Here is a 16,149-nt window from a genome sequence, read left to right as displayed (position 1 = left end):
TGAGCATGTCATTCTGAAGTGTAGTCTAAATATGATTTAGAGAGGGACATCTCGCGTGACAAGATATATGAATTAGGAGGATGGGTAAGGACTCAAGGGAGTGCTGCAAAGCTCTATTTAGTTTTCTTACAGGATTAGATCGTAAAGTATAGTTTTTTTATTATTATTATTAAAATGTAACGTGAAGTACTAAAGCCTTGATATTACACACTCCGGTACAGTAGGTGGCGGTATGCACCTAAACAAGTTGGTTGCAATACACCATTAAACCGCAGTCAAGAAAGAAAGAACACTCCACACCAGCAGTTGGCGGTAATGCACCAAATCGCTGTTTGCCAACCGCCAATAAACCTCAAGAATAAGAAGAAAAAGCAGCCAGCTAGCATAACGTTACAGCTCGTACAGCAGCTAGAGCATTATTGTTTCCTATTCAAACATGTTTATCCATAGAAAGTAACTCGGTTAACTAGCAGTAACGTAAAAATCAGTACGATAACTCCGCAGCAATTAGCGTCGTTAGCATTAGTGGTTAGTTAGCTGGATGATACAGTAGAGCTAGCTAGGTTCTTGGCCAGCTTAGTTAGCTTCTGATGTGCTAACTAACGCTAACGCCACTTAGATTAGTCAAACAGCCCAGCGTGTTAGCTAAGTCAGTTTAGTCAACAAGAGGTAACGATTCATATCGAAAGCTTCAACATTGTAGATTAAGGTAAGGTGCAGTAATTGGTAACGTTAGATAAAGAAACATGATTTACGGTGCTAACAAACGTAACTTTGTTTCTAAATCATTAAAGGAAGCTATCATGTCACGTTAGCGTTCTATTTTGTTATGCTAAAATGAACAACAACTGGGGCATTTTTACGGTGAAGCTGTTTTCTCCCATGTGTCCAAGTATTCAGTGGTTCCATTGTTGTAATGTAGCTAGATGATGGAGACGGAGTTTGTCTGACCTCTTATCAATGTTTGTGTCTCAGCATGGCGCTCAAGTCCGGACAGGAGCGGCTCAAAGAGATGGAGGCTGAGATGGCTCTGTGAGTATAACAACTGTTGGAGAGGATCACTAAAAACTACGTTTTTAAGTTTTCCCAAGTAAGGGTTGGTGTGCATCAGCTGGGCCTTTAGATTTAATAAAAGTACTCCACCTGACTGAGAGAATTCACTATACACTTACACAACCATTCTGTGTTCAACTCCTCAGGGAATGAATGCTCAGCTTTTCTTTTCTCTCTTCTCTTTATGTTTTCATTGGTTCTCTGTTATTGTCTAGGCTTGGTTGAAGCAGCCCAGAAGGGAATCAACTGTTAAGTCATACAATCTTACCCCCAGTCTGTCTCTATTCCTCTCTGGCTGTAGTTTTGAGCAGGAGGTTCTTGGCGGTCCAGTACCAGCATCAGGCGGCCCAGCTGTTCTGGAGGCAGCACCTGTAGCTCTCTCTGTCCCGGTGGTTCCAGCAGCGCGAGCCATTATAGGCACCAACACCTACAGACAGGTTGGTAGTGGGACTGTTCTAGTATCTGGATATTCATGTGCTGCTCATTGTAAATGTAAATGGACTGTGTTTGTACAGCGCTTTTCTAGTCTTAACGACTACTCAAAGCGCTTTCACATTGTACGGAACCGTTCACCATTCACACGCTGTGGCCTAAGGCTGGCATACAACATCAGATAAACCTTCACACACGTTTACACGCAGATGGTGCAGCATTGGGAGCAATTTGGGGTTCAGAGTCTTGCCCAAGGACACTTTAACATGGCTTAGATTTTTTTGACATGGGACAGCAAGGCCATGGAGTGAACCACCGACACAGGCTTCTCTAAAATAGAGCTACTGACGGAGGAGACGTCTTGACATTATTTTTTCTATACTTTGTGTACACCCTGTCTTCACCTTGTCTTCTGTCTCCCTGGCTTTGTGCTGTCTTTCTTCCTCTCTCCCAGGTCCAGCAGACATTAGAAGCCAGAGCTGCTAGTTTTGTTGGTCCTCCACCACCCGTCTTCGCAGGACCAGGTGAACATAAACTTTCACACGCATACTCTAACACAGTAATATAGTAATATACTATGACGAAAGAACTCTGTTCATCGTCGTCCATAGTGTTTGAAAGTCAGGGGTGTACTGACACACAGCACCAGGGCTGCGTCTGAAATTCCACACTAACATGCTTTTTATTTAGTAGGCTAAAACAGTATGTGAGATTTTTTTAGTATGTCCGAAACCTTTGTGTGAAACCAATAGTACGCAAATTGCATACTATTTCCGGTAAAATATTACAGTATGCAATACTGGACATTACGCCGGCATAAATATCCCACAATGCAATGCGGTAGCAACGACAACGTTCATACCAAACAAACGGATAGAAACCGAGGAGCTCTGTAACGTCGATAACGCTCTAGTTTACATTTCTACATATTTAAACGACGGTTGGTGTAGCTATTCACCTTTTTCAGTAATTTAAGCGTTATCTGGCTAGAGCGGAGGTCGGCAGGGGTTACCATGGTTACGCGTCTCCAACGGCACGGAGGCTCTCAGGAAGTGACGTTGAAAATTACAGCTTGGTGCGTCCGAAAAGATCCACACTACTGTTTATTTACACAAAAGCCTGTTGAAGGATAGTATACATGTTGAGTATGCAGGGCAGAGGAGGAGACTTCAGACGCAACCTAGGTTTAATACACTCACAATATTATCAACAGAGCTGGGATGGGAACAAACGTCTTGTACAAAAGTTTTTCATAATATACAGTATGTTTTTGTTTTTTTAACTCTCTACTCAATAGCTGGCTATCTTATATCTATTCTACTAGTATTTCTTATATATTACATTTGTATCTTTCTAATAGTTATGCAAAATACTCTCATTACTCAGTACTCAATCAATTTTTGTGTTGAAAAGATTGAAGTCCATGTGTTTTTTCAAAGAAGAAAAAAAAAAAGATCAATTGTATATTGTATACTGTAAGTCTCAGAGGCGGGACAGATTAATCATATATGTGTAGACCAGCCAACGTTTAGAGTTGTGCTGTCATGCTGTGCCTCTTTTACACTCACTGTGTGATTTGTGTCTGTCCCAGTCCCTCCAATACGTCCTCCCATGCTGAGACCAGCCTTTGTCCCCCATATCCTGCAGAGACCCGGTAAGGTTACCACCAGAGCAGTATTTCAGCAGAACATGATAGAAGTGATTTTAAGTCATTGGTCATAGGGCTGCACAATATGAGGAAAATATGCGATAATGTTGTTGAATATCATAACCATAAAGACATTACTGGCTACAAATAAACCAATATGAAAGTGTAACCAGTTCTGTGTTTCTGCTGCTTTCAGTATTCTGCTAAGATACAACAAGCTGCTTGTTGAATTTAAAACTAATGGAAATCATTTCCAACATTCTTTTATTGAACAAATTGAACATTGAATTGAATATAAAAGGCAGCGCTTCAAAAAGAATGACAGTTACATTTTAAAGTGCAGTTTTCTACTGAAATTTTCTTTCAACTAACAGAAAAAATGTGTGTGTGTCTTTGGTAATATGTCACAGCCTTTCGCGTTTATTGTGCCGCCGGTTGATATCGCTATGACGAAAAAAGCGATATTGTGCAGCCCTAATTGGTCATCAATAAATCTGTCTCACATCGAAATAATATTGTGATGGAAATTGGCTCCTCACTTTGTGTTTGTGATGTGACTGATTCAGAAGTGATCCTTGCTTTCATGTGGCGTCCCTGCTTGATTGTCTGCCTTCATTCACAAAAAATGGCGCTCATATGCACATGTATGTATGTTAATACCCTAACACTGTGTTGACAGTTGGTCAGAGGATGCCCATGATGCGCGGCCCTCCAATAGCGCCTCCTCTGCCCCGGCCTCCTCCTCCTCCTCCTATGATGCTCCCTCCTTCCCTGCAGGGCCAGCCACCCCAGGGTGCTCCTCAGCCCATCCAGCACATGTCTGCTGCACCTCAGGTCAGAGCTCAAAGAAGCAAACACATCCACCCAGGTAGAGCTGCAAAGATTCTTCCATTAGTCGTCAACTATTAAATCAAACTCCAACTACTTTGATAATCAATTGATCTGTTTGAGCCATTTTTTTATGAAAAACAGTCAAACTTGTGTGACGTCAGCTTGTTAAATGTGAATATGTTCTAGTGTCTTCTCTCCTCTGTGACAGTAAACAGAATATCTTTGAGTTGTGGACGAAACAAGACATTTGAGGACGTCATCTTGGGCTTTGGGAAACACTGATCCACATTTTAGAGACCAAACAACTAATCCATTCATCCAGATAATAATCCACACATTAATCCACTATGAAATGATCTTAGGCAGCAGCCGTACACCCAGGCGTGTTGAACCACCGTACCTAGGAGATCTTTCACCACATCAGCCTGTGTGCTTTATATAGCCAGCTAGGGCTGTGCAATTAATAACATTTTTCATCGTGATTTCAATTTTGGCTCCTAATGATCACAAAAACAACATAATCGAGATAAACGGTTATTTTGCATGTTAACGTTTTGCAAGTAAACTCTTTATTTTGCCTTGTGTTCTGAATGACAAGCGCACTTCTGCCCCTCCCCTCCTCTTTGTGGTATCTGGTGCGCGGGCATAGACTGTAGTGCGCAAGGAAGGATGGCGGCGGGAGAAAAGCCACGTTTGGTGAGCAAAAAGGGGAGATCAAATTCCTTTGTCTGGGAAAAGTTCTGATTTGGGGAATCCGACGTGGAACAGAAACATCATCTGCAAGATGTGCTACATGGTGGTGTCTGCACCACTTGGTAACACCACACATCTGTTAAACCACCTGAAACGTAAGCACAGAGTGACGTATGACCAACTAATGTTAACAACGAAGAAACAGAAAGGGAAGACGACAACGACGTTGTCTGCAACGCAGTCCTTTATTAAAGACGCACTTTATAGTGTAACTTATTATCCGTCGAGTTTGGAAAAGCGCAAAAAGTAACAGATGCCATTGCATACCTTTTTTATCCAAAGACATGTGCCCTATTAGCATTTTATCTTGCCACTATTTTACCAGGGTTGCTGGAAAATATTGACCAAAACTAATCGTGATTATTATTATTATGTTCTATAATAGAGCAGCCCTATAATCAGCCACTGTTCCTATACCCACCAGTAATACTGGGGTAAACTGAATCTCTCTTTGTGTCCACTACATTGCTAATTCTTTTCCGCATGAGTCATCCTATCGCCTACCTAGTGTCTTACCTTCTTGTGTCCCTCTCAGGTCCGGGACATGGTCTCCATGGTGTCGGCTCCGCCCACGAGACAGGGACCCCCGCCTCCCGTCAAACCGACACCGTCGATCATCCAGGCAGCGCCGACCGTGTACTCTGCTCCTCCTGCCCCCACCGGACATAAAAGAATAGATTTTAGAGCTCAGAGACAAGCCAGAATGGTACTTGAATTTCGATCGATATCTTGCTAAATAATGTCCAGGTGCCCTGCTACAAGCATAACCAGAGCTTGTGATGTAGGCCGTCTGTCTCTCTGTGTGATCTCACATGTTATACGCCCCTCTGCTCTCAGGAGGAACTGGCAGCGCGGGTTGCCGAGCAGCAGGCGGCGGTGATGGCAGCAGGTCTGCTGGACAAGAAGGAGAGCGAAGACAGCAGCGCCGTCATTGGACCCAGCATGCCTGAGCCCGAGCCCCCCCACACCGAGGTACGTTTAACAGCAGCAGGCTGCTTTGTGCTGGGACCTCTCATCATTTTTCACTTTCATACTGTTGACACAAACATTACAGCTGCAAGGACTCGGCTGAGTCATTGGTACGTGATTACATTACTAATGATTTTTAGTGCGCTTACAAATTAGCTGGAAATTTAAATGAATCACACAAGAATGCGTATTAACACATCGGAACAACATTAGAAGCACTGCAGCTTCAAACACTGTGTGGCTTAAAGGACAATTCCGGCGCAAAATGAACCTAGGGGTTAATAACACGTGTACCGAGTCGACCGTTCTCTGGGTTTTCATGCTAATCGAATGTGTCTCTACTAGCTTTAAACAAGCTAATGCAAACCGGTGGTTAGCTGCTAATGCTAATGCCGCGTTCTATTCACCTTGCAACTCGGTTTTAACGAGGTCAAAGTCGCAAACACGCCCCCTGACCTCGGATTTACGAGCTTGGAACTCGGGACAACCTTGCAGTAGCCAGAGTTCAAAATCCAACATGGCTGCCCCCTGTATCAACAGTTGTGAAAAGCTGCAGTAACATAAAGTTATAAGCACTTCTGTCTTATTTGTGTCACTAAATCGTCGTTCACACAGGCATGTTCAACTTCTATCTGTGGACATGTTGTTAAGCTGTTTGCATGCACAAAAAACGGCGTAATGCGTTATCAACTGGTATTGCTAACAATAGCTAACCGGGCTAGAGCTAATGAAAACAATGAAAATCCGACTTTTAAAATAGAACGCATTCAACTCGAGTATGACGTCATTCCCAGCTCCGGCTTCCGAGTACCAAGGTAAATAGAACGCGGCATAACTTTCAGGGCACATGGTAAAACACTATTTCTACACCACTAACAAGGCTCAAAGTATCACCACACTTCCACGGTAGCATGATGAGGGTCCCTACATGTAAACCAAAGCATTGAGAACTTTGTAAGTGTACAGACAGTTTGTTAAAAAGAGTCTGTACACTTACAAAGTTCTCAATGCTTCGGTTTACATGTAGGGACCCTCATCATGCTACCGTGGAAGTGTGGTGCAATTTTGAGCCTCATTAGTGGTGTAGAAATAGAGATTTACCATCTGCCCCCAAAGCTAGTGTTAGCAGCTAACCACCGGTTTGCATTAGCTTGTTTAAAACTAGTAGAGACGCATTCGATGAGCATGAAAACATATCCCAGATATCCCAGGTCGACTCAGTACATGTGTTTTTAACCCCTAGGTTCATTTTGCGCCGGAATTGTCCTTTAACAGTGCTTTACCGGCAGTAAAGAGTGGTAACTCAAAAAGTCAAACATCTTTTACTGTACTATTGCGTGTCTCACATAATCTTCTCACTTGCAGCTTGGTCCACATAAAGCCCTAAAAAAGTAACTTAGCCATCTAAGAAAAAAGCGACAAAAAGCAGAAAATAAAGTAGGTGGGCCAATATTTATTATGAACCTAAATTGATAGGCGGACCGGATCAAAATCTGCGAGTGGCCGGATTTGACCCGCAGGCCTTGAGTTTGACACGTGACGTAGTCACATCATCTCTCCTTCCCTAATTTTGTGTGTGTGTGTGTGTGCGTGTGCGCGTGTGCGTGTGCGTGTGTGTGTTTTCCAGCCGGTGGAAAGTGCTACAGAGGACAAAAAGCGATCAAAGTCGGAGAAGGTGAGGAAGTGTATCCGCACTGCAGCAGGGACCAGCTGGGAGGACGCCAGCCTGTTGGAGTGGGATTCAGGTACAGACTGTTAAAACAGCCGTAGACCCCTGATTACCATCACGTAACTTCAGTAGCAAAGGTATAGGGCTGGAACGATTCCTCGAATAATTCGATTACTAAAAATCCTCGCTGCAAAATGATCTGCCTCGAAGCTTCGTTCAATTAATGTTACCCACGTTGTATCGCTCACGGTGTTTCCGCACGGAGGATTATTACTGTCGCACACCGGGCTGACGCTGCTGGCGACACATAGCTATGAAGACTGATTACAAAATGAAGAAAGAGCGTAAGGGGCTAAGAGAAGAGACAGGCTGGAGAAAACAGAAAGTGTCCAAAGTTTGGAATCAGTTCAAACGTTAATTAAAACGAAAACTCACTGTACAGTGTGTCTACTGCAAAATGGAACTAGCTTACCACAATAATAGCACGACGTCAATGCTTCAGCATCTCTACAGAAAACATTGAGTCTAACTTAATCATCCATTCCACGAAGCGGACCCGACAAAAGTAAATCACAGAGTCGTATGGACGATGAAACTACACCAAACACAACAACTACCAAAGACAAGAAAATACGTCGTGGTGACCCCAATTTGATCTAAAAAGCCGACTTGTTGACTATCCCTTTGGAAAAACAGCTGATTGTTGCGCACCACTCTCTCTCTCTCTCTCTTCACGGAGAAACAGCAGATCAACGATCTACTAGCATAAGTGTAACAGAGCTGTGTAGCATTGTAATCAAATATATAAATGAAAATAGGTTGAGTATAACTAATATTTACATATAGGCCTATATACAGATCAGTCTCAGGTTGAAACTTGTAGTTCTGAAAGTTAAGTTGCACAACTTAAGGTTATGTTTATGTATGTTTAATGTATGCCTTAGTTTGAGGTTGTTAATGCATTTCAGAAAATGTTTTCTTTAAAAACAATGTAATATGGCACTTAAATGCACTTAATGTTTAGTTTTTTGAGAGATGATATTGTAAGCAATGTAGGCAATAACAATGTTGATTTTCCAAAAATTAAACCAAACTACTGTATATTATTGCTCTTCAATAAAACAAAAGTATTTCTTATCCAATTACTCCTTAATCGGTAGAATACTCGATTACTAAACTAATTGATAGCTGCAGCCCTACAAAGGTAACATGAAAACACTGCCCCTGCTGAAGAATGTGTGTAGAGGAGGTTTATGCTGAAGTAGATCGTAAGGGGATAGTTTTCTGTCCCTGCAGTGTTTTACACTGTTTCCGAGGTTTTACGTGTGGTCGATTATGATTGATATCAGTTCTTTTACTACACACATGTTGGATTTTCACTTGGTTCAGCTCCTGCTGCTTCCTTCATAGTATCATCGCCAGACAATCTGCTGCTGAATGTTCACTTAATTGGAAAAACGGAAGAAAAACTTTACTTTTGCTTCTGTTATTGATTACCTGCTGCGGGATGAAGCTAAAGCTCCTGTTCTCTCTCCTTGTTGCAGATGATTTCCGTATATTCTGCGGTGACCTTGGTAACGAGGTGAATGATGACATCCTGGCCAGAGCCTTCAGCAGATACCCGTCTTTCCTCAAAGCTAAGGTTGGTAAGCTTGTTTACTTCCTGTACTCACTTTAAGAAACAACCTTGGTCGTCGTAGTTTGTGTCTTCATTCCTATCAGTTCCTAGAACATTTTACTCACAAGAAGTCCCATGAAATGATGTAAATACAACATATATATTTATGCACTGTTCTACTTCTTACTCATCAGATGAATGACTTCAGTGTATTATCCAGGCTAACCTTAGACCAGCGGTGTCAAACTCAGTTTCACTAAGAGCCACGCTGGAAAATGAGACTCACATCAAGGGCCAGACATGTGACATGCTTTTATTTAATCGAAAAAGACAAATATCGTTGACTGTTTTATTGCGTGTCTCGTATAGTCTTCTCGCTTAGTTTGGTCGACATAAAGCCCTACAAAAGTCAGCAAAAACTTCCTCAGCCGTCATAGAGTTTTTAGCAAAAACAACGATTCCATTATATAATTTCTGAGTCTCGAAGTCGACAAATCTACCAAATTCTGCTTTGAGTGTGGTATAGTTGCCGTTTGAAAAACAGTTTCCCATCTTTTTTGGTTTGGCGCACAACTAGGCAGGTCAAAATGTATTGTGAACCTAAATTGATATGCAATAAATGTTTGTGAGGGGCCCGATTAGTAGTGTTGTTTTTGGCAGTCTGTTTTAATTTTAGTTTTAGTCTAGTCTTTGTGTCAAGCTGTCATTTTAGTTTTTATTAATTTTAGTCAAGTTCATACTCTTTTTAGTCTAGTCAAGTTTCAGTCGACTAAAAGTCTGAGCATTTTAGTCTTATTTTAGTCAGAATTATCCATGACTATTTTTAGTCTAGTTTTAGTCGACGAAAACTGATGACATTTTAGTCTAGTTTTAGTTGACCAAAATTGATGACATTTAGTCTAGTTTTAGTCGACCAAAATTGATGACATTTAGTCTAGTTTTAGTCGACCAAAATTGATGACATTTAGTCTAGTTTTAGTCGACCAAAATTGATGACATTTAGTCTAGTTTTAGTCGACCAAAATTGATGACATTTAGTCTAGTTTTAGTCAATGAAAATTGTATTTAAGATAAATAATAAAGATAATTTTTTGGGGGCTTTTCCCTTTATTATATAAGCCTCTTTCCGACCAAGTAGTTACAGGAACGTAGTTATAGGAAAAGTCCACTTCTAAACAGTTCTACTAACTACTCTCCCCCAAAACCGTTTTTTCCAATTGCATTCCCACTGGCCAAGTGGCCATAGGGACTGGTAGGAGGGGGGAGTGACGCAAGCACGGCAACGGTCTTTATAGCGTTAAAATCAGAAAACAAATACACCAAGAAAAGTATGAACTAAATCTAATGTATATAGCATATTTGTCATAATTTAAACAGTTAACCACAGGTTCCCGTTAATCTTATGATGGACATGTGTTGTGATATTTAAACAAACGAACCGTCAACGAGGAAATAAAAGCCTCTTATTTACGAGAGCGGTCTGAGACCTCCAGCTTACAGCGGGGTCTCTGAGCCAGTCATGGCCGAGCGACGAGCTAGCGGCCGGGGCAGGCGCCTGCTGGCTGTCGCCTCACTTCATGGAGCTTCTCAACTCGGAAAACTTTGAAGAAAATTGTCAATTCAGCATCAATTTTCGCAAGACTGCCTATATTCGAAATCTAAACAATTAATTTCTTGCCTAAAACGTTGCCAGAAGTGAAATTAGGATGAATAAGATGACGAAAATTGTTAAAATTGTCCCGTTGTTGGTCTGTCTGTACCGGAAACCCGACCCTCGTTGACCTAGGCTCATATGCTGAAAAGGGAAAAGACCGTGTCCTGAAGTAGGACCTGAAAGAGTAACAGGAACTGTGGTCAGAGGAACTTAAAAATCCCCAAATTGGTCCAGTCGGAACACGAGAAAAAAGGGTTCTAGGAATTTTATGTTCTAGGAACTGCAAAAATCCCTCCGGTCGGAAAGCGGCTATAGTGACAGTGGATAGACATGAAAGGGGGAGAGAGATGGGGGATGACACGCAGCAAAGGGCAGCAGGTTGGATTCAAACCCGTGCCGCTGCAGGACTCAGCCAACATGGGGCGAACGCTCTTACTGGGTGAGCTAGAGGCCACCCCATGAACATTTTATTTTAGTCTTTTTAGTAATGCAGTTCTATTTAATCCGGTCAATATAGTATAAGTACAGTAGTATAGACAAAACCAAAATGTTGGCCAACAAGGGATGCTTAGTACGCATGTGGAGTCAGTCAGGTAGGAACTAAGAACCCACACACTCTCACACACACACACTCACTCACTCACTCACTCACACATACACACACACATATATCTAAAGCTAACGTTAAAATGAGACACATTAACCACAGCCCCAGCGTTACGTTAATGTCTTGACTTACCTCAGTTTCATTATGGAATGGCTTGAGATGTCTCTTAAGGTTCGTGGTTTTTTTCCTGTGATTTTGCGGCCGCATTTCTCTCCATGTTTTTCCACAACACATTCCGTTTTCTTTTCCACTTCTATGCAATGACAGTTTTTCCAAATGCCGTTTATTCTTTTTCTCCCAAAGACGAATTTGGCTGGCCGGCCACGGTCCCAGCTTTCTCTGTGTCAGACTTAATTTAGTTTGTTGTCGTTTACGCTAGTCTCTCTCTCAAACTCACCGCTGCATCTTCTAAATTAAATAATGCCGCGACAGGGCTTGAGGAAGCAACGTCGCCTGCGTCTGCACAGTGCGACCCAAGTGCGACCTGATGCAGTACCCTGAAGTGAGACACAGGGAACAGGAATACTGCAAAATAATAATAATAACACAACTAAACGAGACGAAATAACGTACGTCATTTCGTCTCGTTTTGGTCAACGAAAAAGAACAGACATTTTATCACAGTTTTTAGTTTGTAAACCACATTTAGTCTCCTTTTTATTCGTCAACAATATCATTATACAGTTAATTATAGTCATCGTCGCATGACCAGCATTTACGTTGCGTCTCTTGCGTTTTCGTCACGCCATAGTTGATAAGTATTCAGGTGAATTCCATTACAGTACATCAATAAAAAAGTGTGTAATGCTGCAGGAAGGTTATGCTTCAAAACCAGAATACATAATGCACCAGGGTGCACAGTGTGAATGCAGGCGGCAGCAGACAGGCTCAGCTTCCACCATTCACATCCTCCTGGATCTTTTTCATATAGTCTTTGTATCATTTTCTCCTCCTGGATGTGTTTACTAGGGGTCGGGGAAGATAATCGAAAATCGTATGTATCTTAATTGTTTTTGCGACGATATTTAAAATCGATTTTTTTTTTTTTTTTAACCCATGATTGACCTAAATTCTTCTTTCTCATGATATATTGTCACTAGAAGTGTTTTATTTAAGTTTTTGTTAAAGAAGGAAAAGAAAATCCCAACACTCAATACTTTGGAATCAATACTTCTAGAATGGCAATAAATGAAAATCACAACACAAATCCAATCAGCGCCCATGTATCGGGAAAGAATCAAGTCGGGACAAAAGCATATCGTCCCGGCCCATTCTTTCACCCGGCGCGGCGCAAAGCCCAACGCAAGTGTCTTTGCTATTTTAAGACCGTCCAGCACCCACGTCGTTTATATAGCAAATGCACCTGCGCCCATCTGTGGCCCATGGGCGTGCTGGTCTTACAGGGAGGTGTGTTCAGGTGCATTCTGGGCAAATTTCTATCTTGAAGCGGGAAGTGATCGCGCCATTGACCAACAAAAACCTGGTCTAAAGTCAATAACGCAGCATTTCATTGTTATTTTAACAGCAAATTAGTAAATGCGCCTAGGCTTATGCAAATCCTCCATCATAATAGCAATGCGCCAAGGTACAAAGGGAATGGGAGATGACTCTCTGATTGGTTGATTGCATGTGACGCCTAAAACACACCTATGAATTAATGAAGACACTAAGTACAACCCTTGTGAACCATGCGCCCGGCGCACGGACACTTTTTTCCGCCATTAAACTAGCAAAAGTGGATTTGCCCTAAACGTAGCTGCGCCAGGCGCTTCACGCCGTGCGCTTAGATCTTTAAAATAGGGCCCTATTGTGATTTTATAAAGTTGCTCTGCTCTGTCCGTCCAGCAGGGGGCTCCTCTGCTCTCCCCAACGATTCTGACATGTTTTCCTAGTGAAAGTGTGGCGTACAGGTTGTAAAGCCCCTGAGGCAGATCTGTGATATTGGGCTCTGTACATAAAACTGACTCGACTGTTTGGATAATACTTAACTTGAGGGTGTGCACATAAGACCGGTTCAACACCGTTTGTCATAGAAACTGACATGAACATCGATTCAGCGGTTATCACTTAAGTAGAGACGCTGCAGGTGAATAGGGAAAAAATAATTCAACAAACAAGATAGCAGCATGGAATATCCCCAGTTGGTTACTGACATTAAGATAGTTCTTTGTTGTATTTCTGTTTAAATATGCAAATGAGGTGTTATCTAATGCTAAATTTTGGTGAATTTAGGAGAAATCTACAGCCACAAATATTGAAGTTAAATGGAATGTTTTCTTTCCGCTAGTCTGAAAGAAGACATGTTATGGAATCAAAATAGCCCAAAACCTTCAAAATTGAAAAATGAAAAATCTGAACACAAGGTCTGCTTTATAGCTTTTTTTCCCCCTGAGCTTTCAGCCCCATCTCACTGTCTTCCTCAGCAAGTGGACTTTGCTCACTGAGTAGAGAGAGTAGATGCGTTGCGTCTCGTCTCCCAGGTTAAACAGCTGTGTGTATGAATGGATTTGTTGTCCTCAGGTGGTGAGAGACAAACGCACAGGAAAGACCAAAGGCTACGGCTTCGTCAGCTTTAAAGATCCCAACGACTACGTCAGAGCCATGAGGGAGATGAACGGTCAGTCCCAACCTTTTTCAGCAGTTTCCTCCCTTTTAACACTCGGATGTACCGTAGACCTACAGAGAGGAAGCCCCGCCCCTTCCTGTGTCCACCATGAGACCTTATTTCAGAAAATATATGGAGAGAGACAAATAATGATCTGATACCATTTGAATTACACATATGATGTTTGTCAATTTAAAACACTGAAAATGCGTCATTAGAAAGACTACTCCCACCAGAGTGGCATGGATGACGTCTCTCTGAAGCTACGTTGTCTGTGTGTTTGGTACCGCCATGTAACATTACTCACACCTTCTTTTCTCTTCCCGGCTGATAAAAAAAGACGCTTATACAACTGTGGTAAGATAACGGTACATGTGTTGGGGAACAGAGCGAAGCTAGTCTTTCATTGCCAGACCTTCCTCCACAGCGCTGCGGAGGAGGGTCTGGCTAGTCCACACAGCATTCCTGGATGGGAGAAAAACATGCTCTGGTTTATTGGCATTTCTTTAAACCAATCACAATCGTCTTGGGCGGTGCTAAAAGTAGTTTTAGTCGTGCAACAGAAAACTCCGATTGGACAGATAGTCTAGCTAGCTGTCTGGATTTACCCTGCAGAGATCTGAGGAGCAGTTCACCATAGTCCTCAGAAATCCACCAGAGTTTAGAATGCCAACACAGAGGTTTTTTTTTCCGGTGGCACCTGAACAATCCCTATGAACCCTTGTTGATATAGACTAGAGCTAGCTAATATTGTGCCAGACGTGAGATGTAGTTCACTGAGCGGTTTCACACAAATCTTAGTGGTACTACGACAAACTGACTCTTTCTTCACTTGCTTATTATCTTTTAAACTGACAAACAGCACATGTGTAATTCATGGCTCAATTCAAACGGGATCTTAACATGATTTGTCTCTCTCCGTTCACTACCAGACACATTTTTCCCCGAAATGAGGTCCCATGGTGGTCCACCAGAAAGGGGAAGGACTTCACCTCTCTATTGAGTTGGTGATTGATAGCCCTGGATTCTTCCATCCATCCTTTGTCCTTGCGTTCCTATTTCTGACTTTAAAACTGGCGAATAAGCGCTGCCTCTGTGTGTCTGTCCTCTCACTCTGCGTTTTATCCAGGGAAGTATGTCGGCAGTCGTCCCATCAAACTGAGGAAGAGCATGTGGAAGGACCGCAACATGGAAGTGGTCCGCAAGAAGCAGAAAGAGAAGAAGAAACTGGGCCTCAGATAGTAAGAGACTGGGTTGTGCTCCCCAGGGGACAGAAAACAACTTTGTGAGAGAGCACGACTCTTATTCTGGTCTGTCCAATCAGGAGATGTACTGAGATTGTATAGGTGTTCACTCTTTTTTTCTTTAAATAAAACCATAATTTCTTAGTTGTTGTTCAGATCACTGTTCATTTTTACCAGAATACACTTTTTCTTCACATTGGTTACAGATTCAAATGTATTCTTATTGAAACTGGGCCACTGGGTTTATGTTAGTTGTTCCCAGCCTATGATTTAGAAAACTGGAAGTAGTCTTGACAGCAAGAAAAAAAAGTGTTGCACACTCTGCCTCTATATGCACGTCGTCAGAATAAATAGAGAAATGCGTATGGAGGCAGAGTGTTCCGTTGTTCCCATCCTCACAGGTTTTGGCCTCATTGTGGACGTGGGAGGTGAAAGTATTTCCCAAATAAATAAGGCAAAAGTCTGACAAACGGCTTTATCTTTAATTTATAGGACTCCAAATGTGCCTCAGAGAGCTTTCCATACATTATGTACAACATACGGCACTGCTGAATGCAATAACAGATATAATATAAAAATGAGTTGTCAATAAACGCAGGTCCTATTAGTCCCTCGTTCCCCACTGAAAAAAACAGGTAATAAAAAGGAAAACCTGACAAACAGCTTGTTAAGGCTTTACATACAGAGCAAGTCTCATCAGTCAGATGGACTGAGAAACAAGATAATGTATGAATGTTCAGACACTGCGTCTATCAACACCACATACTATTAAGACACTAGAATATTACAATTTCATTTAATATTGCAGCTGTGTAGCCTGCTGAACGACTGCACTTTTCCACACAAGCTCAGACAACAGTCAGGAGTGTGAGAGGTCTGCTGGCTGTGTTCTGTCACATTGAGTACGTTTACATGCACACTAATATTCCACTATTATTCTGAATATGACAAGGTCATGTAAACAGCATATTCCGGACATATATTGGACATGTATATACAGCGCATTCAGAATGTGTCTCAATCAGGGTTTTTACTGCAGTTTACGGCTTATGGTCAGCTCTGTGCG

The 16,149-nt window shown here is 42.0% G+C and overlaps 1 protein-coding gene across 1 annotated transcript; it reads left to right on the top strand.

Annotated features, from left to right (window-relative positions):
- Positions 1-336: 336 nt before the first annotated feature.
- rbm42 (RNA binding motif protein 42) lies at positions 337-15,227 on the top strand. Its single transcript, XM_031322851.2, has 12 exons — positions 337-709; positions 976-1,032; positions 1,355-1,490; positions 1,940-2,009; positions 3,077-3,139; positions 3,813-3,967; positions 5,253-5,423; positions 5,555-5,689; positions 7,314-7,431; positions 8,900-8,997; positions 13,755-13,851; positions 14,969-15,227. Exons 2-12 carry the CDS (start codon positions 977-979, stop codon positions 15,079-15,081), a joined length of 1,212 nt encoding a protein of 403 aa, XP_031178711.1. The 5' UTR covers positions 337-709; position 976; the 3' UTR covers positions 15,082-15,227.
- Positions 15,228-16,149: the final 922 nt, after the last annotated feature.

The sequence above is a fragment of the Sander lucioperca genome, chromosome 10, assembly GCF_008315115.2.
Source record: "Sander lucioperca isolate FBNREF2018 chromosome 10, SLUC_FBN_1.2, whole genome shotgun sequence".
NCBI lineage: Eukaryota > Metazoa > Chordata > Actinopteri > Perciformes > Percidae > Sander > Sander lucioperca.
This window is presented reverse-complemented; position numbering and strand designations above follow the sequence as displayed.

Coding starts and splice junctions, on each gene's coding strand:
- rbm42 (XM_031322851.2), top strand. CDS start 977: ATGGCGCTCAAGTCCGGACAGGAGCGGCTCAAAGAGATGGAGGCTGAG. Junction 2,010..3,076: donor ACCCGTCTTCGCAGGACCAG/GTGAACATAAAC, acceptor TGTCTGTCCCAG/TCCCTCCAATACGTCCTCCC. Junction 5,424..5,554: donor CTCAGAGACAAGCCAGAATG/GTACTTGAATTT, acceptor CTCTGCTCTCAG/GAGGAACTGGCAGCGCGGGT.